General features: G+C 46.3%; 1 protein-coding gene across 1 annotated transcript in view; it reads left to right on the top strand.

Moving 5' to 3' along the window:
* LOC139391307 (regulating synaptic membrane exocytosis protein 2-like) overlaps positions 1-23902 on the top strand; it is a 231737-nt gene that overhangs the window by 150622 nt on the left and 57213 nt on the right. Inside the window, exons 17-22 of the mRNA XM_071138921.1 lie at positions 769-907; positions 1215-1322; positions 3987-4052; positions 5711-5839; positions 9519-9686; positions 11376-11488. Of these exons, the coding sequence (XP_070995022.1) occupies positions 769-907; positions 1215-1322; positions 3987-4052; positions 5711-5839; positions 9519-9686; positions 11376-11488 (723 nt within the window). The remainder of the gene's footprint in view (positions 1-768; positions 908-1214; positions 1323-3986; positions 4053-5710; positions 5840-9518; positions 9687-11375; positions 11489-23902) is intronic.

Here is a 23902-nt window from a genome sequence, read left to right as displayed (position 1 = left end):
ATTTTAATGTGCTATACACTCTATTGAATATTAACCAAGGATAATGGTGCAAAACATTGACCTTTGACCTTAACCATGCTTCCTGGCCATGGCTGATTATTGAATAATGATAATCATTAATGTTCGATGGACTAATCAGTCTAGCAGGGAAAAGTCATTATAATGTTTCTGATTTTTGAAAGCTATTTTCATGTTTAATGCAAAAATGTTAACCGCAATGACTTGAATCACATGAACATTGAGTTGAGACCAAGCCCTCATTTATTTGAATATAGAGAGCCTCAGCATTTTGAAAATTTGAAAGCCACCAACCATTATGCCACTCTGTGCAACTTCTGTAAAGTTTTAAAGAATCCTCTGAAAATAAATGTTGCTGTTGACAGTTTTTTTTGCAGCAGTGTGTATGGTCAATAGGGAGGAAAGGTTTTAGCCTGGTACCAGATCAGTTTGTGCTGCCTTGCCAACTAGACAAGACAGTACACACAGATCTGGGACCAGGTTAGAGAGGCTGCGCTCAGAACGATGGGTCTTTCTCTGAATGACTCCTGACATCACTCTCTCTCTCTGTTTCTCTATATGTTTCTCTCTCTGTATCTCTCTTTCTCTCTTTTTTTCTCTCTGGTTCTGTCTCTCTGTTTCTCTCTCTGTATCTCTGTTTCTTTCTCTCTTTCTCTATGCTTCTGTCTCTCTCTGTTTCTCTTTCTGTCTCTCTCTGTATCTCTGTTTCTCTCTGCCTCTCTCTTTCCCCCTCTCTCTCTGTCTCTCCAGACTACCGGCAGAACGGCAGGGACCTACATAGTTCCACGTTGTCTGTCCCCGAGCAGGCGATGTCATCCAACCACTGCTCGCGGTCGGCAGACATGAACCGGGCGCGGTCGCGGTCCCCCAGTGTCCCCCCTCCACAGAGGTAACTCCCCCATCTCACTTGTCCCCCGTCCAGCCCAGCATCCCAAGTTGTATCCCTTCCTGCACCACAATGGGAACTGAGAACCTCAACTGATATCAGAGGTTGTCCTTTAAGCGGTATCTCTGTGATAGTTGTCTTGATAGTAGAATGTTTAACCCATATAACCGATACTGGGATCTCACTCACACTGACAGTGGTTGCATTAAGGGGAGTAGGTGCATCCCCGAGCCACTAGGGGACACTGTGGGGAGTTTGTGCTGAGACTGTACCGTACTAGGGGGTGATCCAGTGATTCTGTTGCATACAGCAGAAGTCTGGACCCCGGCTATGACATTGACCCCGCCTCGTCTCAGTACAGCTCCTCCAGTAGAGTGGACCGACGCAGTGTGTCCGATGACCACCACTCACCTGACAGGTAGATACCCCTGTCTCACACAGCTTGACACAACCTCACACAGCCTCACACACCAGCTGCTGCAGACAACACAACCAACTAGGACTGACAGGGTTCCAACCCGGGTTGTCTGCGAGCCACAGGACTGTGTAACTGTTAGACCTCTGAGCTAAAGCCTAGGCATTAGCTCGGGAGCTAACCCAAATGTTCAGGTCTCATGCGTGGTTACTAATCACATGAGCGTGGTTTCACTGAACTGCCTCCGTTACACAACCTTACACCTGGGTAATCTGCCTGATGCTTTCACACCTACAACTGCTATACGGATATCTCACCTAGTGCTCACAAGTTAACCTGTCCCTTTCCCCAACATGTCCCTTTCCCCAACCTGTCCCTTTTCCAAGAATTCCAATCTCCTCTCTGATGTCCTGCATTAGGTGGATCTTTAACTAACCTCTTCTCTCCTTTGTGTTCAAATCGTGTTGCCTTATTAATACTGAGAGGGGATCATTAACTCCGGTGCTCAGACTCATTAGAATCAACATTCTGTATCCCAAATGGCACCCTATTCCCTATAATAGTATACGACTTTTGAACATGGCTCATAGGTTCAAGATTCAAGTTTTATTAGTCGTAACGGGATACACATGGTATACACCGTCCACCGTCTCCACAACAACAATAACAAATAAGAAAAGATAAGCATAGGGCTCTAGTCAAAAGTAGTGCACAATTTAGGGAATAGGGTGCCATTTGTGACACATCCTGTGTTTGTGTTGTGATGTTCCTTCCTCCACCACACCTGAGACTATAGAAATAGAATCTCTAGAAATGACAACCCCAGTCAAGTTATAACCCATCAGTGTACTGTCAAATTGCTGTGGTCTGAGGGGACTTTCCCATTCTAGTCATACTGTTTGTTCTGCTATAGCAAACAACACCAGCCCAGCGTCTCAGACATACAGCTCAGCCTTGGCACAGTTCTCTTCTCCTTACTTACCCCCTCCCATCATTCAATTAAGTTTATTTGATATTTCTGAGGCGAGGATGGCTGAGGTAGCCTAAATCAGGGCCAGACACAGGAAATGCACTTATCTAGATTGTGTGTGACAGACAGTTGCTCACTAAGACTGTATTTCAGCTTCCCCTTAATCAACTGCTGCTGTTATTTATTGAAAACAGTTGAAAATTAGGAAACAGGAAATGAGTCATGGTGTGCATACCAAATGGCACCCTATGCCCTATAAAGTGCACTACTTTTGACCAGAGCCCTATGGGCCTTATTATTTCATTATTTTGGGGAATTAAATTTTTTTAGAGGTTGTTTTTTATTACCTATGTGTTATTTTGTTTTGAAATCCAACAACACATTAATGTACTTTTGTTTGTTTTTCATTTTATTTTGTAAAGTTATTAACTAATGCAGAAATGAATGTACAGACATTTGGAGAGTTAGGGGGCTAGTCCAACAACATACAGTAACTCCAACAACATGCAGTATCTTACACGGTTTGGATTGAATCCACTGGGACTGATGTTGGTTTACAGCAGCATGTGTGTTACAGTACAAAACTGTAAATTAGGAGCACCTCATCATGCATCTCAATGGGCTTTCTAACCTGAGGAAGGACTGCACCAATATCCTCTCCTCTTCCATGGCTGTATCCTCCCTTCTCTCCTCCAACACTGTACATCTCTCTCTCTCTCTCTCTCTCTCTCTCTCTCTCTCTCTCTCTCTCTCTCTCTCTCTCTCTTTCTCTCTCTCTCTCTCTGTGTCTCTCTCTCGCGATCCCTCTCTCCTGTGTCTCTCTCGCTATTTCTCTTGTTCTCTCTCTCTATCTCTCTCTCTCTCTCCCTTTGTCTCTCTCTCGCTATCTCTCTCTCCCGTGTCTGTCTCTCGCTATCTCTCTCGATCTCTCTCACCCTATCTCTCTCTCTCCTCGTGTCTCTCTCTCTCTCGCTCGCTCTCTCTCACCCTGTCTCTCTCTCTCTCTCTCTCGCTCTCTCTCACCCTGTCTCTCTCTCTCGATATATCTCTCTCTCTCACCCCGTCTCTCTCTCTCGATATCTCTCTCTCTCCCTGTGTCTCTCTCTCTCCTCGTGTCTCTCTCCCTCTCTCTCTCACCCTGTCTCTCTCTCTCTCTCTCTCGCTCTCTCTCACCCTGTCTCTCTCTCTCAATATGTCTCTCTCTCTCACCCTGTCTCTCTCTCTCGATATCTCTCTCTCTCCCTGTGTCTCTCTCTCTCCTCGTCTCTCTCTCTCTCTCTCTCTCTCTCTCTCTCTCGCTCTCTCTCACCCTGTCTCTCTCTCTCTCTCTCTCGCTCTCTCTCACCCTGTCTCTCTCTCTCGATATATCTCTCTCTCTCACCCCGTCTCTCTCTCTCGATATCTCTCTCTCTCCCTGTGTCTCTCTCTCTCCTCGTGTCTCTCTCCCTCTCTCTCTCACCCTGTCTCTCTCTCTCTCTCTCTCGCTCTCTCTCACCCTGTCTCTCTCTCTCGATATATCTCTCTCTCTCACCCCGTCTCTCTCTCTCGCTATATCTCTCTCTCCCTGTGTCTCTCTCTCTCCTCGTGTCTCTCTCTCTCGCCCCGTGTGTCTCTCACTCTCTCTCTTTCTCCCTCTTCTCCCTCCCCATTCAGCCCCATTCAACCATGTCTCTGTTCTCTCCCTTCATGTCTCGCAGCCATTTTCTCACCCTACCTCGATCCAGACGCTGTCAACCTAGTGATGATCATCAGAAGGAACCCAGGTAGACTCTTACCTGACAGTGCATGTTCCTCCCTCCATCACACCCTCCACTTCGCCCCCTGTCTGTCTGTAGGAAGCTGCTGGCCTATGAAGCTTCAAGCCTGTGTTGGTTTAATGTCAATGGCGCACAAACCTATCCACTTCACATCCTAAGCCAATGCCATTGACGATACAACGTGTGGTGTGGTGTGGTGTGGTGTGGGCAGCCAGGTATATATTTCTCCCTTCCCAGACAAATATACTGTATATGCATAAGTGTAGTGTGTGGTCTTTTGTAGTCAGTAGAATTAAACAGGTGGGCCACTCCATGGCCCATATACTCAGAAAGAAAAGGTGCTATCTAGAACCTAAAAGAGTTCTTCTGCTGTCCCCATAGGAGAACCCTTTGAAGAAACCTTTTTGGTTCCAGGTAAAACCCTTTTGGTTCCAGGTAGAACCCTTTCCCCAGAGGATTCTATATGGAACCAAAAGATACAGAATCAGGATCACTCCTCATTTCGGCTTCATAAACACATACATTTCCTCTCTCCACATACTTTTCATACATTTGCCAAAGTTTCATCATTGATTACGTATCTTTACTGGTAGACAAATGCATGGCCCGCTATTTGTTATCTTCAATTGTACCTTGAGATATACCTCAAAGAAACTAGCCTGTCAATAGTCTGAAATGGATGTGTCCTGTTGTTTTTTTCTGTTTGTGAAGAGTTGTCCAGCAGATGTAGTTCCCCCTGCCCAGTGCCCACCCTGTGTTGTACCACTGTATATATCAGTATATGAATCCTATATATCTGATATACACTCTTAATGGTGGCTACCCATCCACAGCGGTCAAGGTGGATGTTGTGTTTGGATCAAACCACAAGAGAATAGTAGAGGTACAGAGAGTTGGTGCGCCCCCATCAACTGTCCCCTTAACAGTCTACAGAGTTGGTGCGCCCCCATCAACTGTCCCCTTAACAGTCTACAGAGTTGGTGCGCCCCCATTAACTGTCCCCTTAACAGTCTACAGACTTGGTGCGCCCCCATCAACTGTCCCCTTAACAGTCCACAGAGTTGGTGCGCCCCCATCAACTGTCTCCTTAACAGTCTACAGAGTTGGTGCGCCCCCATCAACTGTCTCCTTAACAGTCTACAGAGTTGGTGTGCCCCCATCAACTGTCTCCTTAACAGTCTACAGAGTTGGTGCGCCCCCATCAACTGTCTCCTTAACAGTCTACAGAGTTGGTGCGCTCCCATCAACTGTCCCCTTAACAGTCTACAGAGAGTTGGTGCGCCCCCATCAACTGTCCCCTTAACAGTCTACAGTGAGTTGGTGCGCCCCCATCACCTGTCCCCTTAACAGTCTACAGAGAGTTGGTGCGCCCCCATCAACTGTCCCCTTAACAGTCTACAGAGAGTTGGTGCGCCCCCATCAACTGTCCCCTTAACAGTCTACAGAGAGTTGGTGCGCCCCCATCAACTGTCCCCTTAACAGTCTACAGAGAGTTGGTGTACTTCCATCAGTTGTCCCCAACTGTCCCCAGGGTCATGTGAAAACCAGGTTTCGTCCACAGGTTCATGACCTTCTCTCTCTCTCTCTTTCCCACCTGACCAACCTGGTATTAAGGTATTGTTAAAACACACATTGACTCCCTCTGACCGCTCTCTTTTCGCCAGCCGCAACCACCGCATATCCAACATCAGTCGAGAAGAGGCTGTCAGGTTACTGCGCTCCACTAGGATGTCCCGAGCCCACTCAGAGGGCGCGTACTCCTCCTCTGCTTCCGTCGACTATGACTACAAGAGGTATTCACATTACAGTGTCTCTACGTATATATCCACAGTCAGCCATTTTGTGGGTCTGTTTCTCTGTAGTCGTCTGTATGACATTAAAACATTTTCTATGTGATTGCAAAAGGTGATGAACCCCATGTGATATCCTGGGTGATATCCTGGGTGATATCCTGGGTGATATCTGGTTCAGGAGCATGTCATCACAGCTCTGCTCAAGTTGTGTACTAGACCCATAAACCACACAACTGCCTCCAATTACTGTGTAATATAGAGGCTGCTGCGAGCTCTTGTGTCTCCACATCGGTTGTGACACATGTATCGTACTCTGTTGATGTTTTGTTGTCATGCCTACTACCATCAGTGGTAAGATGACAAGTTGTGTTTGTGATCAGTGGTGTCCTGTTTGTATCTGGCTAAATAAAGAGTGGCTGGTCATTGGTAGCTCTGATGCTCAGCTCTACAGGTAATACTGTATAAGGGCTGCATTGAACAAAAGGACACATGGCCTTTTGATGCTGCTGGTGGTAATGGGATGTTTACCTTTCCTTTATTAATGCCTGGTTGTCTCTCTAACATTACCTCCGCCATCTTGGATGGCCTGGATCATAATCAACAGTGGTTAACTGTATGTCTGCAGTTTGATTTGATCTGGCCCTCTCTGTCTTCAAACCATGTCATTGTCATTGTGATGAAGGCCAATATGGCCGACAGGTCAGTACCACATGAGTGAAAGATATTTTTATCTGAAGACGAAGGAGAACTGCCTAGCCATTTCTCCATGCTGACTCTGAGGGTCTGTCTGTTTCTCTTCTGTCCTGGACCTGAGTGACTTTCTCTATGCTAAGAGTGCTAAGTATGGGAAGCTCAGCACTGCCCCATGCCCAGGCTGTTCCAGCCCTATGATGGCCTAGGATCAGGCTCAGGTTCCCCCCAAGTGCGTGTGCCAGGCCCAATGTTGTGATGTGCCAGTTCAGCGGGCTGGGCCAAGCCGGGCACTCCCAAAGTCCTTATATAGTGCACTACGTTTGACCAGAGTTCTATGGGCCCTGGTAAAATGTAGTGCACTAAATAGGGAATTGGGTGTAATTTGGAACGCAACGTCACACTCTCAGCACCCCCTGGAGAAATGCTGCAAATAGCTCCTCCTGGGCTCCCATCGCTGCCATCTGGCTGTCAGTCAAAAACGACACATCGTGCATTGTCTCTCCAGGAGAAAAAAACAATGAGTCGTCAGAACTGAGGCAGCGCAACTGACTTTATTAAAGTGTCACAAAGTTTCCCTGAGCGAGGCCGCGGACCAGATAGCTTCACTCTCTCTGTCTGTAGATTGGCAGGGAGATGAATGGTTCTCACATCCCATGGCAGTCACACAGTCAGAGAGGAGAGGAGAGGAGATGTCCCTTCCACTCCCATTCCAACTGTGTGCCTTCTCTTTCTGCTATAGTCAGAATGATTAGGAGAGAAACAGAGGGAGAGGGAGAGGGAGAAGGGGGAGAGAGAGAAGAGGGAGAGTCAGAGAGAGACAGAGAGGGAGAGTCAGAGAGAGTGGGAGAGTCAGAGAGAGAGGGAGAGTCAGAGGAGCGAGAGAGAGACAGAGAGGGAGAGTCAGAGAGAGAGAGAGAGAGAGTGGAGTGGCTCAGAGCCCCGGGTGAGTCGCCGTGGCCCGTGCGGCCCCTGAGAACAGGTCCCTGCCAGCACAGTAGATCTAGACAGTGACCTTGGATAGATGCCATGCTTCTCACACTGTTGGCTGTAGAACTAAACTAAAGTATTTGACTGTGTCCCGAATGGCACCCTATTCCCTTTACAGGGGACTACTTTTGACCAGAGCCCACAGGGTTAAGATGGCAAGTCTATATTGAGTGGGACCTCATATTGTAGCTGCTTCAGTAGATGTATAGTTTTAGAAGGAGGAATGCAGTGGGAGACAAGGTAATAACAGTGTAGATGTTACAGTAGATGTATAGTTTTAGCAGGAGGAATGCAGTGGGAGACAAGGTAATAACAGTGTAGATGTTACAGTAGATGTATAGTTTTAGCAGGAGGAATGCAGTGGGAGACAAGGTAATAACAGTGTAGATGTTACAGTAGATGTATAGTTTTAGCAGGAGGAATGCAGTGGGAGACAAGGTAATAACAGTGTAGATGTTACAGTAGATGTATAGTTTTAGCAGGAGGAATGCAGTGGGAGACAAGGTAATAACAGTGTAGATGTTACAGTAGATGTATAGTTTTAGCAGGAGGAATGCAGTGGGAGACAAGGTAATAACAGTGTAGATGTTACAGTAGATGTATAGTTTTAGCAGGAGGAATGCAGTGGGAGACAAGGTATTAACAGTGTAGATGTTACAGTAGATGTATAGTTTTAGCAGGAGGAATGCAGTGGGAGACAAGGTAATAACAGTGTAGATGTTACAGTAGATGTATAGTTTTAGCAGGAGGAATGCAGTGGGAGACAAGGTAATAACAGTGTAGATGTTACAGTAGTAGGTGCTGTAGTCGATCTAACTAGACTTTTAATATTTCTACTGTGCAACAAAGGTGTGCAACGTATTATCAGAGTATATACTAACCACACCAGACTTGGGCTGTTTGAGTTATTATTTTGACCGTGTTGAAATCCCAAGGGAATATCCTGAAAGGTAGAGAGAGAGAGAGCTATGGGGAACTACAGTATCCAAGTAACAAGTCGTTAGATTCCGACATCTCCTTTACTGTTCAAAGCCATAAGTCTCTGGACATAACGACCTGAGGATCGTAGACCACGAATGATTATGATGATGGTCACCATCGTTAAAGTCTCAGGCAACGTAAGGTCGTTCACTGGCTGATGAAGTGTCTGTGTTGCAATTGGCTGGTCTACAACTGGAGTGACCGCTGTGTTGCAATTGGCTGGTGTAGAACAGGAAGCAGGAAGCATAGCCTCTGCTGGACAGCTTGTTAATATTTGCTATTTTACTGTGCTGCCACCGTGTCCTCAGTGTTTGGTGTTTGTTTATGGCTTTGCAAATGCTGCTCATGTCAGATGATAATCCACATCTGGTCTAAGTAAGGTATTTTTCTTCATGAGCATTTGCAATGACAATGATATAACTAACTGATGTGACCTGATTTTCAGATATACACATGCTATTGAGAGGTAATGACACTTACTGCCTATGAAGACGCTTATGGAACAACACGATACAAAACAACAGCAAATTCATGTTTTTATTCTACATAATGATACTGTGTAGATTTTCTTGTGTACACGGTGTACGTATGTGAAATGCATTTTATTCCATTTTTTCCCAAAACTACTCGGTGACAAAAATATATTTTCTTTTTCCAACTAGATTTCAGTTACATTTTGCAATAGCAGGGCGGAGACAGCTTTCGGCATGTACCTTGCAGGAGTATAGTAAGCTAGTGGGCTGAATGGAAACCAACCAACACATGCTAATCCACGATTCTCTCACATCTCACCCAGTGTCTTTCACTCACAGACAGATTCCAAAGGGCCTCCCACTCACTCACTCAGTCACCTACCACAGATGAGGGACACATTGTCCCCTGCCTGTCCCTCCCTGTCACACCTGCTATGGCCCTATGGGGCCCAGTCCAGGGACGCAGGGCATGCATCACTCTGCTGTATCATGTCACCTGATCATCAGCAGCAGCTTCCTTCCCTTCTCTCAATAACGTGTTGCAGGAACCACGGAACCGTTGACAGGCATGTGTATCACAGCAGGTCCAGGTCAGCTGACCAGCGTCCCGCGCTAGAGCGCACCACCACGGAGCGGCCCGACTCCGCCCTCATGAGGTCCATGCCGTCTTTACCCTCCGGACGCTCCGCCCCTCCCTCACCTGCCTTAACGAGGTGACCAGACAGACACATCTACAGGAGGCTGGTGTCACTATAAATCAGACGATGGCCTCATTGTAATGGCTGGAATGGAATTCATGGATTGGAATCAAACACATGGGTTTGATGTGTTTCATACTTTTACATTTCTGCCATTGCAGCCGTTACAATGAGCCCATCCTCCGATTTCTCCTCCCACCAGCCTCCACTGCATAGCTACTGCCCCACCAATCCAAAGAACAACCAACAACCACCACCCACCCCTCTCTCTGCCTGTCTCACTGCAACCAACCACCAACCCCCCCACCACCCACCCAGCATCCAATCAGCATCCAGCCAGCTCACCACTTTATCATTTACTCCGCCCCCCCTCCTAAAGCAACGAATGGTGCTGCATTTCCTTCCCCATCCCAGACTGGTAGTAGATTAGATAGTAACTGTTTTTGTTTTTGGAACACACTACTTATACACTACTTTGACTGAGTATAGTAGTGATGGATCACCATTGTGCTTTTCTTTCTTTACTAACATTACCTGTTATTATCCTGTAATTACATTTTTTATTCCAGTTGGTTTCTTTCTAATCTTTTGTAGAACGTCAGATCGCATGGTCGCATTGGTCCACATTGGTCCACATTGGTCCACATTGGTCCACATTGAACGAACGCCCATGGGTGCTGTCCTCACTCTTTCCTTGCAGCTTAATGGGTGGAGTGAAACATGCGATTCATCACCTTTGTTGCAAAACTGATGCTACATTATCTCTAGCATGTCATGTGCCAAATGTCATTGTTTTGATGGGTTTTAGAGTTCATCAACTGGTAGGTGCTGACATGAATTAGAAGGAACCCAGATACCCTGCTTTGGCCTACACCAGATATATAGAATTTATTCAAATCAGTCAGCAACCTACCAATTACAAATGAGCTTGATCATCTGTTATGTGCTTTTAATTAGAATAAGACACCAGTAATCACTATTAGCCATTTTCAGGCAATAACTTTTAGTCATTCATGTTTAGCAAATTAAGTAATAATTCAAGCTACATTATTTGATGCTTCTGCATAGCCTGCCTTCAACACATATTGTCAGAATACAGTGTTTAGGGGACACAGATGCTCAACTGGCAGATGGTGTAAAAACATAATACAAGTCTTATGGAGAAAGAATATCTGTTGAGAATACGTTCAATACAATAGACTGAAAAAATATACTACAGAAAGTAAAAGGTAGTTAGTTATTAACTTGATCAGGTAATTGACCCGGTAATTGATCAGGTAATTGATCAGGTAATTGATCAGGTAATTGATCAGTTCATTGATCAGGTAATTGACCAGGTAAATGATCTGTTATGTGTCCAGCTTTGACCGATCCAACAACATGGCAGCTTCCCTGGTTGAGCATGGACATGATTGTACACAACATGTCCAGTATATATGTGAACTGACATATATATGTGTTTGATACAATTTTTTTCTCCATGTTTGGTTCATTACCAACCCCAGTAGACAGTAGTAGTTTGTTTGTTTGATGTGTTGCTGTTTCTACAATCATCCTATCCTCTTACATAACAAAGCAAAGCACACTGGGAAATGTAGTCCGTCTGCTTGTCCGGGGCCTTCCAACCAATCACAGGTCATCTCTGTGCCTGACCTCTGATCCTTGACTCACCCAGGCTGTACCATTTTGTGCCCCCCCCTGTAGGGCGAACCCCCGCAGCGGATCGGCCCAAACCAGCCCTACCAGTACCCCCATGTCTGACAGGAGAGGAGGTCGGCAACTACCACAGCTTCCACCCACAGGGACCAAGGGCAGAAGTAAGTTCTCAGCTTATTTTCCATACCCAGCTCTGGGCCTCTCTGGTTGCTTTGGTTTGGTGACACCTTAAGGCTATTCTCCATTGGTCACTATGGTCACTTACTTTGGAACAGGTTTGACTTTGATTGAAGCATCTCTTTGTCAGAAGCAATTGTTTCTTGTTATTTGCTAGTCTTTACCTGGGTATGGCACCTTGAGATATTGGTTATTTTGTGCCATTAACCTCTGAGTGGGAAAAGACTCATAACAAGTTTAACAGATACTGCTGTCTGTGGGTTCTCTCTGGTCAGTTGCTCATGAACGACAGAGCTTGGCTCAGAATTCCTGTGTCTTCTGTTTTAGTGAGTTTGTTGTGTGTTCTTATGGTCTCAGTACTCTATATGTTGTCAGTGTTAACCAGGGTGTCCTGTGGAAGGTTTACAACATGCATTGTAACCTTAGTCAGTGATATTTGCTGTTTTTTATTTTAACATATCTACTCGGTTCCTTTCTTCCATTCCTTCCTCAGAAGATGGAGAAGAAGGAACAGAACCTTGTGAAGGTCTGTAACATAGAGTGTAGGTGTGGTCTTTCACAGGAGGTGGGAGTTAGAGAACCCCCCTGTGAAAGGCTGAATCTGTCTGCAACGGCAGGGACCAGGGTCCTGTTCAGTAGAGCACATCAAAACAAAATGTTTTACAATGAGAATCTAGATAATGATTCTGTGTTCTTATTGGATATTGATTCTGTGTTCTTATTAGACAAGTTCAGAGAGAACCTCCCTGTTTCACTACATTTCAAAAGGTTTCCTCCCTACTGAACAGCCCTGATTTACAGTGGTCCACAGCACCCCCTGTCCTGCTCTATGTTGCAGCCTGTGTGTCTCTCACTCCCTGACTGTGTGACCTAGCAGTCCTGTGTCCTAGCTTAGCCTCCTAGTCTTCTTCTGGTTCCTACACTGGGTCAGTGTTGTCATCTAGCATCGTAGCCTCCTAGTCTTCTTCTGGTTCCTACACTGGGTCAGTGTTGTCATCTAGCATCGTAGCCTCCTAGTCTTCTTCTGGTTCCTACACTGGGTCAGTGTTGTCATCTAGCATCGTAGCCTCCATGTTTTTCAGTTGTCATGAGGTCTACTGTAGTTTTGTGTTCTATGTTGAACAGTCCTTCCTGTTATGACTTCAGAGTGCTCAGGTGAGACGTGTCACTGGGGGTTCTGTCCCTGGTACAAGAGGTATAACTGAGCTGCATGCAGAGAGTTCATCTAGTTCATCCTGTACTGTGAGACTATCTCCTTGATGAGGAATCAGAACTACTACAGACAGCGGGATCCTGCTTCTTTTACTGAAGCTCTTCAGGGTCACAGACAGAATGCCATCTTAAACCGTTTGATTCTTCAGCACAAATGTATTGTTCTCGTTTCTCTCCCTAAAATGTTCTGACAGGTTGTAACAGAGTGTGTCACATGATGTAAGGGTGTGGTGATGGAAGGGAGGGGATGAGCCTGAGATCTCTGGAGCTGCGCTGTGAATTGACAGATTAGCTGAGTGGTGATTGGAGGGAGCGGGCCACGGGAGAGAAGGAGAAGGGAGCGAGAGAGAGAGGAGAGCAGAGAGAGAGAGGAGAGCAGAGAGAGAGAGGAGAGCAGAGAGAGAGAGAGAGAGAGAGAGAGAGAGGGAGAGAGAGAGAGAGAGAGAGAGGGAGAAGGGAGAGAGAGAGGGAGAGAGAGAGAGAGGGAGAGAGAGAGAGGGAGAAGGGAGCGGGAGAGAGAGAGAGAGGGAGAAGAGCAGAGAAAGAAAGAGAGAGAGGGAGAAGGGAGCGGGAGAGAGAGAGCAGAAGGAGAGAGAGGGAGGTAGAACGCAGAGAGAAAGAGAGAAAGCCTAGCTGGTGCTGAGAACTTGTCAAAGCACTCCCAGAACTCCTTCATCATTGTCAGAAACCATGAGCACTCCTCTCTCCTCCTTGTCTGCAGCCAGCCAGTCTCTCTCCTGCCCTCTCACTCCTATCCCCCTTCCCGTCTCCCCATCTCTCCTTTGTCCGTCCTCTCTCTCCCTCTGTCCCCATCTCTCTCCTCTCCCCCTACCCCTCTCCCCCTCTGTCCCTTCTCTCTCTCTCCCTCTGTCCCCATCTCTCTCCTCTCCCCCTACCCCTCTCCCCCACTATCCTCTGTCCCTCCTCTCTCTCTCCCTCTGTCCCCATCTCTCTCCTCTCCTCTCCCCATACCCCTCTCCCCCTCTATCCTCTGTCCCTCCTCTTTCTCCTCATGGGCTAATGGCAGAGGGTGGGAAAATCGGGGAGGTATTCTAATGTATCGATCCGACCCTGGGCTGACGCTCACACAGAGCCCTGCAGCGTGACACAGCCAGGACTTATCTAATCATGGCACTAATGCTGCTGCTGCATGTGGTACTGATCCATAGAGGCCAGGGGACTGGGGGTTGGCTGGGCCGGGCTGGGCTGACTGGGCTGGGCTGACTGGGCTGGGCTGGGCTGGGCTGGGCTGACTGGGCTGGGCTGACTGGGCTGGGCTGGGCTGGGCTGACTGGGCTGGGCTGACTGGGCTGGGCTGACTGGGCTGGGCTGACTGTGCTGGGCTGACTGGGCTGGGCTGGGCTGACTGGGCTGGGCTGACTGGGCTGGGCTGACTGGGCTGACTGGGCTAGGCTGGGCTGACTGTGCTGGGCTGGGCTGACTGGGCTGGGCTGGGCTGACTGGGCTGGGCTGGGCTGGGCTGACTGGGCTGGGCTGGGCTGGGCTGTGCTGGGCTGACTGGGCTGGGCTGGCTGGGCTGGGCTGACTGGGCTGGGCTGGGCTGGGCTGGGCCGGGCCGGGCTGACTGGGCTGACTGGGCTGGGCTGACTGGGCTGACTGGGCTGGGCTGGGCTGGGCTGGGCTGACTGGGCTGGGCTGACTGGGCTGGGCTGGGCTGGGCTGGGCTGACTGGGCTGGGCTGACTGGGCTGACTGGGCTGGGCTGGGCTGGGCTGGGCTGACTGGGCTGGGCTGGGCTGGGCTGGGTTGGGCTGACTGGGCTGGGCTGACTGGGCTGGGCTGGGCTGACTGGGCTGGGCTGGGCCGGACTGGGCTGGGCTGACTGGGCTGGGCTGGGCTGGGCTGACTGGGCTGACTGGGCTGACTGGGCTGGGCTGGGCTGGGATTCAAATAGGAGGGTTGTTTGAAATGTTGAGGTAACAGAAATCAAAGCAGAACAGGGAATGTGTATCCAGTCAGGTGTGTGTGATTGTACCTTTGTGTTCCCAACCTAGACAAAGGATCCATGTTGTTGCACCATACTGGCTTCAGTTAGATTTGTATTTATTTAACCTTTTTGTTTAACCAGGAATTCCCATTGAGCTCTGAAAACCTATTTTACAAGGTGGACCTAGATGTTGTGATATAGTATCTGTGGTGACCCCTGTTCAACCGTCCTGCCTTGATTTTATTGTTCCTTTATGTGGACAGGGAAGTCAACATTGAGACCTGAACTAGCTTTGACGGCTTTAGCCACAAACCAAGTGATATCTAATCAGCCCCTGTTCCTGTTGTTATCTATCTGTCTCTACTACGACCCCCGACCGCTCAGGGGGAACATGGGAGGAGCCTACTGGTGACCTTTGCCCTCTAGAGCAGTACGAGGGAGAGCGAGGTGTGTCTATCTACTGGTGTGTCTCAGAGCAGACTGAGCCTTAAGACTTCCTGGTTCACCTCTGTCACCTTTATGTATGTGCCTCTCTGGTGAGAACTCCACGCCAGATCAGGGTCCAATACATGATGTACTTAAGCTGCACTTTATTTAGTTTGCCTGGTACCATAGGAACCAATAGAATAGTCCCAGAACACTGAAAACTTTAATTTGACCCTGTCTGGTCCACACAGCCTGTACTGGACTATGATGTTGTACCATCTTTATAAGCCCTACAGCCATTCTGCCCCTCAGCCAAAACCCTTCAAATATGATCATTTTCTGAGTCAGTACTGTTCTTTATGAATGTACTGGCTTGAATGAGAGTGTCCAGGGTTGTGTTGGCAGGAGCTGGAGTTTCCCACAGGTCTCTCTTCCTAGTTCCTCCTCACCCATCTGTCTGTTCATTCATTCAGTTAAGTCTTCTGTGTGATAGTAGTAGAATATCTTGGTCATGAAACATGCGCTATACTTTATGGGTTTTCATATCTGTATGCGTTTGGTCTGTGTGCAGGCTTGTGTACTTGTGTTCTTACAAGTGTGCAGGCTTGCAAACACGTGTGTTTGTGTGTGGTCATGCGTGTGTGTGTGTGTGTGTGTGTGTGTGTGTGTGTGTGTGTGTGTGTGTGTGTGTGTGTGGTCATGCGTGTGTGTGTGTGTGTGTGTGTGTGTGTGTGTGTGTGTGAGCATGCCTCTGTGCATGCATCCGTGTTCCATGATCTCATAAAGCTCCGTCTGTGTCCCACTACCGCTCAGACTGTGAGGACAGGGCTCAGCCAGGCCCACCTGTGAATGGGAGGAAAGGCAAGTGCACTCAGGAGTGTACCATTGTGGTGGTGTGTCCTCAATAGTGCCCTCAGGGGTGTGTCAGTGCTGTGGGACTCTGCATGCCAGTTAGAGCTTCCATAGTTAATTTAGTCGACTTTCTTCCGTGTTTCTGTCTCTCTTTTATCCACATTTCATATTTTCTGAGATGATGAATGTGATTGATTAGATTTGGGTTGATTTGCAGTGTTTAACTAACCTTAGGAGTGGAGGTTGGGTGAGTGTGTGGTGATGATAACGATGATGATCTTCATCATTATGACGATGATGATAATGAGGTTGAGACTGATGCTAATATAACAGAGTTTTGTCTCCCTGAGCTCATACAGTCGTGCGTGCCCCATCCCCATCACAACCACACACCACTAATCTACACTGCCCTTTAATTGAAGGGTTTGAGAATCAATGTTCAGCCCTTTATCCCCATGTCACAACCACACAATTCAATAGAACAATATTAGTTACATATACTGTATAGCTCCATGGTCAAATCTACAGTTTGAAATTAAAGATCATTTCAATTAGACATGTAAGATTTCGTGCTTCAGTCAAAGCGGCACTTATTGAGATTGAAGTAAATCTAGTGGAGGAAAAGGGATGCATGCTGGGATTGCAGTTTGAAGAGTTTAAGTTGAACCAGTCACCTTAGACACAACATTCGTGCAACTGGTTGTTGGTCGTTAGTAGATGTTGCAATTTAAATGCCAATTGTCATGAAACTGTCGATAACAGCTTGTAAATATCATTCTTGATACTGGGCCAACAAAAAACAGATCTGCTGTATTCATTTGATCACTCTGTTATCACAGAGAATTTCTTTGCACAGCAGGAAATACAAATTGTAGTATATTCAAGGTTTAAAAAGGCTTCTAAAGTTTGTAATTTCCACTTAAAAATGTCAGACTTGATTTGACCCAATGAAAGATGTGTCAACCCCTACAAAAATGTCCATTAATTTACATTTCCTGTAGCTGCAGAATTATTTTCCTGCTGTGAGAAACAGGGTCAAATTAAGATCCATCAATTCAGAAGACCATTACCACTACTGGCCTGCAGATGGCGCAAAATTCATAATCTTTAGTAAGGAGCTGTCCATGATTGCAGTGCTGAACCTGGCTGCCTTTCCCTGTCGCGACCTCGTTTCACAATGAAGACACACAGGCAAACACGGTCTACATATTCATGATAATGAAACAGATTAATTAATACAGCTGTATTTTTCTTTTGCCTATCCTGTAGATTTTTTAACAACATTGTGTGGCTCCTAATACCCATTCAATGTATCCCATCCATAAAAATAAATTTATTAAAAAATATATATACGTTGATTCCTCCCATGCCCCTGTACCCATGATCCATATAATGGGTTGTGAGTGTTGACCATATAGCTGACCATAACTCTCTTCACCACAGGATGAACTGTGTTCTCTCCCAGGTGAATGTCAGTGAGGTATCTTAGGGTTTTCCTGAGTGCAGCACCATTAATTGAGAGAGAGAGTTATAGAAATTTGCCAACTGTTTGATTACACCTCATGGTGAATCTTGATGGAATCCATCCCACATGTTTAAATAGGAAAGGTTCATTCAATTCAAAACGCTTTATTGCCATAAATGTACACAAGACAACAAAGTATCTTTGACAGGAACACTGTTTGTTGTTGTTTGAAAGGAGCTCCATGCCCCTCTACTGTGAGTGTTGTCAACAGCTCCTCTGTCTGTCTGTCTGTCTGTCTGTCTGTCTGTCTCTCCCTACCCTGCCTCAGAGGTGACATGGGAGGACCAGCAGAAAGGCCTCAATAGTTCTCTTTCTGAGGGAGGAACACAGCCAGGTTTGTCTTGGGCTGCGGTCCCAAATTGCACCCTATTTCCTACAGTATGTAGTGTACCACTTTTGACCAGGGCCCATAGAGTACTGGTCAAAAGTACTGCACTATACAGGGAATCGGGTGCCATTTGGGACACACACTTGGTGTGGAGACCTGACGACTTCAACCTAATCTTGGCCCCTGTGGGCCCCTCACTGTGGTTATCCTTATCCAAATGTCACAGAGGCTCTGACCTCTGTCCTTCTCCTCTCTGTGATGTGCAGTGATGCAGTGCAGCATGGTAGTGTTTGATTTGGTTTGGTAAGTGGTTTGCTGAGTTTGTTTTGTGGTCAGGTCTCTGAAAACTATGACATTTTAGTTTCTTTTAAACATGTCTAATTAATCTCTATAACTTATGGTTTCTTGTCTGGGCTGTAGATTTACATGTAAAAGAGTGTTGCCTGGCAAATCAGCTGTGAATGTTTGTTTCTCAATTATCTTGTTGAGTATCCATGGAAACACGTATGTACATGTACATCTCCATGTATGGAAGAATTACATGTAGATCAATTATGAACCCTTATTATGTGACTGAGTGGGTGTGAGGGACGGACTTCTGGAAGAGTTGTGTCAATGGAAATTGTATATAGGCCCTCTGGAGACAATTAACTTGATTGAAGATCATTTTGAGGTAGATAAGATGAGCATCACTGAAAGTGTTATCCATGATCATAGTCATTAGAGCTTCTCTTACTGCTGAATGAAAGTAGACCGGCTAACTGAAAATGCACCATGCTACCAGGACACTGGGACACATTGGAATTAAGAGTTGCATACTGACTGTTTTACTTGGTGTAGTTTCTTAGTTATCACCAGTTTGCTTGCCATGGATTGTAGTGTTGTGTTGTGGTCTTTACTGAACTGTAGCTCAGTGAGGGTAGTAGTTAATGACTTCAGCTTTAATGAAGCTTCAATGTTAGTCTATCTCTATCTCTGTCTCTCTCTCTTTCTCTCTCTCTGTCTCTCTGTCTCTCTCTTGCTATCTCTTTCTGTCTCTCTTGCTATCTCTGTCTCTCTCTCTGTCTCTCTTGCTATCTCTATCTCTCTTTCTCTCTCTGTCTCTTTCTCTGTCTCTCTCTCTCTCTCCCTGTCTCTCTCTCTGTCTCTGTCTCTCTCTCCCTGTCTCTCTCTCTCTCTGTCTGTCTCTCGCTCCCTGTCTCTCTCTGTCTCTCTCTGTCTCTCTCTCTCTCCCTGTCTCTCTGTCTCTCTCTCCCTGTCTCTCTCCCTGTCTCTCTCTGTCTCTCTCTGTCTCTCTCTCTCTCTCTGTCTCTCTCTCTCTCTCCCTGTCTCTCTCTGTCTCTGTTTCTCTCCCTGTATCTCTCTCTCTCTCTCTCTCTGTAGTGCACAGATTATGATACACCCACTACTTTGTGAAAGCATGACATGTGACTGCAGCAATATGCTGAAATCAATGAATATGTTTTCTGCTGAAGCCATCATGATTCAGCTATGATTCATAGAATGTTTGCAGTCATACTGTCAGAGGTATTGTACACAACTCTGTGGGTCAGTATGCTCATGCTGTCAGAGGTATTGTACACAACTCTGTGGGTCAGTATGCTCATACTGTCTGAGGTATTGTAAAACTCTGTGGGTCAGTATGCCCGTACTGTCAGAGGTATTGTAAAACTCTGTGGGTCAGTATGCCCGTACTGTCAGAGGTATTGTAAAACTCTGTGGGTCAGTATGCTCATACTGTCAGAGGTATTGTACAACTCTGTGGGTCAGTATGCTCATACTGTCAGAGGTATTGAACAACTAAACTCTGTGGGTCAGTATGCTCATACTGTCAGAGGCATTGTACAACTCAACTCTATGGGTCAGTATGCTCATGCTGTCAGAGGCATTGTACAACTCTGTGGGTCAGTATGCCCGTACTGTCAGAGGTATTGTACAACTCTGTGGGTCAGTATGCTCATGCTGTCAGAGGTATTGTAAAACTCTGTGTGTCAGTATGCTCATGCTATCAGAGGTATTGTAAAACTCTGTGGGTCAGTATGCTCATGCTGTCAGAGGTATTGTATAACTCTGTGTGTCAGTATGCTCATGCTGTCAGAGGTATTGTAAAACTCTGTGAGTCAGTATGCCCGTACTGTCAGAGGTATTGTATAACTCTGTGGGTCAGTATGCTCATGCTGTCAGAGGTATTGTAAAACTCTGTGGGTCAGTATGCCCATACTGTCAGAGGTATTGTATAACTCTATGGGTCAGTATGCTCATGCTGTAGGAGGTATTGCAAAACTCTGTGGGTCAGTATGCCCGTACTGTCAGAGGTATTGTATAACTCTGTGGGTCAGTATGCTCATGCTATCAGAGGTATTGTAAAACTCTGTGGGTCAGTATGCTCATTATGGGCCAACTCTCTGTCTCTCTCTTGCTATCTCTTTCTGTCTCTCTTGCTATCTCTGTCTCTCTCTCTGTCTCTCTTGCTATCTCTATCTCTCTTTCTCTCTCTGTCTCTTTCTCTGTCTCTCTCTCTCTCTCCCTGTCTCTCTCTCTGTCTCTGTCTCTCTCTCTCTGTCTCTCTCTCTCTCTGTCTGTCTCTCGCTCCCTGTCTCTCTCTGTCTCTCTCTGTCTCTCTCTCTCTCACTGTCTCTCTGTCTCTCTCTCCCTGTCTCTCTCCCTGTCTCTCTCTGTCTCTCTCTGTCTCTCTCTCTCTCTCTGTCTCTCTCTCTCTCTCCCTGTCTCTCTCTGTCTCTGTTTCTCTCACTGTATCTCTCTCTCTCTCTCTCTCTGTAGTGCACAGATTATGATACACCCACTACTTTGTGAAAGCATGACATGTGACTGCAACAATATGCTGAAATCAATGAATATGTTTTCTGCTGAAGCCATCATGATTCAGCTATGATTCATAGAATGTTTGCAGTCATACTGTCAGAGGTATTGTACACAACTCTGTGGGTCAGTATGCTCATGCTGTCAGAGGTATTGTACACAACTCTGTGGGTCAGTATGCTCATACTGTCAGAGGTATTGTAAAACTCTGTGGGTCAGTATGCCCGTACTGTCAGAGGTATTGTAAAACTCTGTGGGTCAGTATGCCCGTACTGTCAGAGGTATTGTAAAACTCTGTGGGTCAGTATGCTCATACTGTCAGAGGTATTGTACAACTCTGTGGGTCAGTATGCTCATACTGTCAGAGGTATTGAACAACTAAACTCTGTGGGTCAGTATGCTCATACTGTCAGAGGCATTGTACAACTCAACTCTATGGGTCAGTATGCTCATGCTGTCAGAGGCATTGTACAACTCTGTGGGTCAGTATGCCCGTACTGTCAGAGGTATTGTACAACTCTGTGGGTCAGTATGCTCATGCTGTCAGAGGTATTGTAAAACTCTGTGTGTCAGTATGCTCATGCTATCAGAGGTATTGTAAAACTCTGTGGGTCAGTATGCTCATGCTGTCAGAGGTATTGTATAACTCTGTGTGTCAGTATGCTCATGCTGTCAGAGGTATTGTAAAACTCTGTGAGTCAGTATGCCCGTACTGTCAGAGGTATTGTATAACTCTGTGGGTCAGTATGCTCATGCTGTCAGAGGTATTGTAAAACTCTGTGGGTCAGTATGCCCATACTGTCAGAGGTATTGTATAACTCTATGGGTCAGTATGCTCATGCTGTAGGAGGTATTGCAAAACTCTGTGGGTCAGTATGCCCGTACTGTCAGAGGTATTGTATAACTGTGGGTCAGTATGCTCATGCTATCAGAGGTATTGTAAAACTCTGTGGGTCAGTATGCTCATTATGTCAGAGGTATTGTAAAACTCTGTGTGTCAGTATGCTCGTAATGTCAGAGGTATTGTAAAACTCTGTGGGTCAGTATGCTCATGCTGTCAGAGGTATGGTAAAACTCTGTGGGTCAGTATGCTCATCCTGTCAGAGGTATGGTAAAAGTCTGTGGGTCAGTATGCTCATCCTGTCAGAGGTATTGTAAAACTCTGTGGGTCAGTATGCTCATACTGTCAGAGGTATTGTATAACTCTGTGGGTCAGTATGCCCGTACTGTCAGAGGTATTGTAAAAATCTGTGGGTCAGTATGCCCGTACTGTCAGAGGTATTGTAAAACTCTGTGGGTCAGTATGCTCATCCTGTCAGAGGTATGGTACAACTCTGTGGGTCAGTATGCCCGTACTGTCATACTGTCAGAGGTATTGTAAAACTCTGTGTGTCAGTATGCTCATGCTATCAGAGGTATTGTAAAACTCTGTGTGTCAGTATGCTCATGCTATCAGAGGTATTGTAAAACTCTGTGGGTCAGTATGCTCATGCTGTCAGAGGTATTGTATAACTCTGTGTGTCAGTATGCTCATGCTGTCAGAGGTATTGTAAAACTCTGTGAGTCAGTATGCCCGTACTGTCAGAGGTATTGTATAACTCTGTGGGTCAGTATGCTCATGCTGTCAGAGGTATTGTAAAACTCTGTGGGTCAGTATGCCCATACTGTCAGAGGTATTGTATAACTCTGTGGGTCAGTATGCTCATGCTGTAGGAGGTATTGTAAAACTCTGTGGGTCAGTATGCCCGTACTGTCAGAGGTATTGTATAACTCTGTGGGTCAGTATGCTCATGCTATCAGAGGTATTGTAAAACTCTGTGGGTCAGTATGCTCATTATGTCAGAGGTATTGTAAAACTCTGTGTGTCAGTATGCCCGTAATGTCAGAGGTATTGTAAAACTCTGTGGGTCAGTATGCTCATGCTGTCAGAGGTATGGTAAAACTCTGTGGGTCAGTATGCTCATCCTGTCAGAGGTATGGTAAAAGTCTGTGGGTCAGTATGCTCATCCTGTCAGAGGTATGGTAAAACTCTGTGGGTCAGTATGCTCATCCTGTCAGAGGTATGGTAAAACTCTGTGGGTCAGTATGCTCATACTGTCAGAGGTATTGTATAACTCTGTGGGTCAGTATGCTCATACTGTCAGAGGTATTGTATAACTCTGTGGGTCAGTATGCCCGTACTGTCAGAGGTATTGTAAAAATCTGTGGGTCAGTATGCCCGTACTGTCAGAGGTATTGTAAAACTCTGTGGGTCAGTATGCTCATCCTGTCAGAGGTATGGTAAAAGTCTGTGGGTCAGTATGCTCATCCTGTCAGAGGTATGGTAAAACTCTGTGGGTCAGTATGCTCATCCTGTCAGAGGTATGGTAAAACTCTGTGGGTCAGTATGCTCATACTGTCAGAGGTATTGTATAACTCTGTTTGTCAGTATGCCCGTACTGTCAGAGGTATTGTAAAACTCTGTGGGTCAGTATGCCCGTACTGTCAGAGGTATTGTAAAACTCTGTGGGTCAGTATGCCCGTACTGTCAGAGGTATTGTAAAACTCTGTGGGTCAGTATGCCCGTACTGTCAGAGGTATTGTAAAACTCTGTGTGTCAGTATGCCCGTACTGTCAGAGCTATTGTAAAACTCTGTGGGTCAGTATGCTCATGCTGTCAGAGGTATGGTAAAACTCTGTGGGTCAGTATGCTCATACTGCCAGAGGTATTGTATAACTCTGTGGGTCAGAATGCTCATACTGTCAGAGGTATTGTATAACTCTGTGGGTCAGTATGCTCATGCTGTCAGAGGTATTGTATAACTCTGTGGGTCAGTATGACCGTACTGTCAGAGGTATTGTAAAACTATGTGGGCCAGTATGCTCATGCTGTCAGAGGTATTGTAAAACTCTGTGTGTCAGTATGCCCGTAATGTCAGAGGTATTGTAAAACTCTGTGGGTCAGTATGCTCATCCTGTCAGAGGTATGGTAAAAGTCTGTGGGTCAGTATGCTCATCCTGTCAGAGGTATGGTAAAACTCTGTGGGTCAGTATGCTCATCCTGTCAGAGGTATGGTAAAACTCTGTGGGTCAGTATGCTCATACTGTCAGAGGTATTGTATAACTCTGTGGGTCAGTATGCTCATACTGTCAGAGGTATTGTATAACTCTGTGGGTCAGTATGCCCGTACTGTCAGAGGTATTGTAAAAATCTGTGGGTCAGTATGCTCATCCTGTCAGAGGTATGGTACAACTCTGTGGGTCAGTATGCCCGTACTGTCATACTGTCAGAGGTATTGTAAAACTCTG

Source organism: Oncorhynchus clarkii, chromosome 3 (genome assembly GCF_045791955.1).
Source record: "Oncorhynchus clarkii lewisi isolate Uvic-CL-2024 chromosome 3, UVic_Ocla_1.0, whole genome shotgun sequence".
Classification (NCBI taxonomy): Eukaryota; Metazoa; Chordata; class Actinopteri; order Salmoniformes; family Salmonidae; genus Oncorhynchus; species Oncorhynchus clarkii.
The sequence above is the reverse complement of the archived record's forward strand: the minus strand, read 5'-3'. Positions and strand labels throughout refer to the sequence as shown.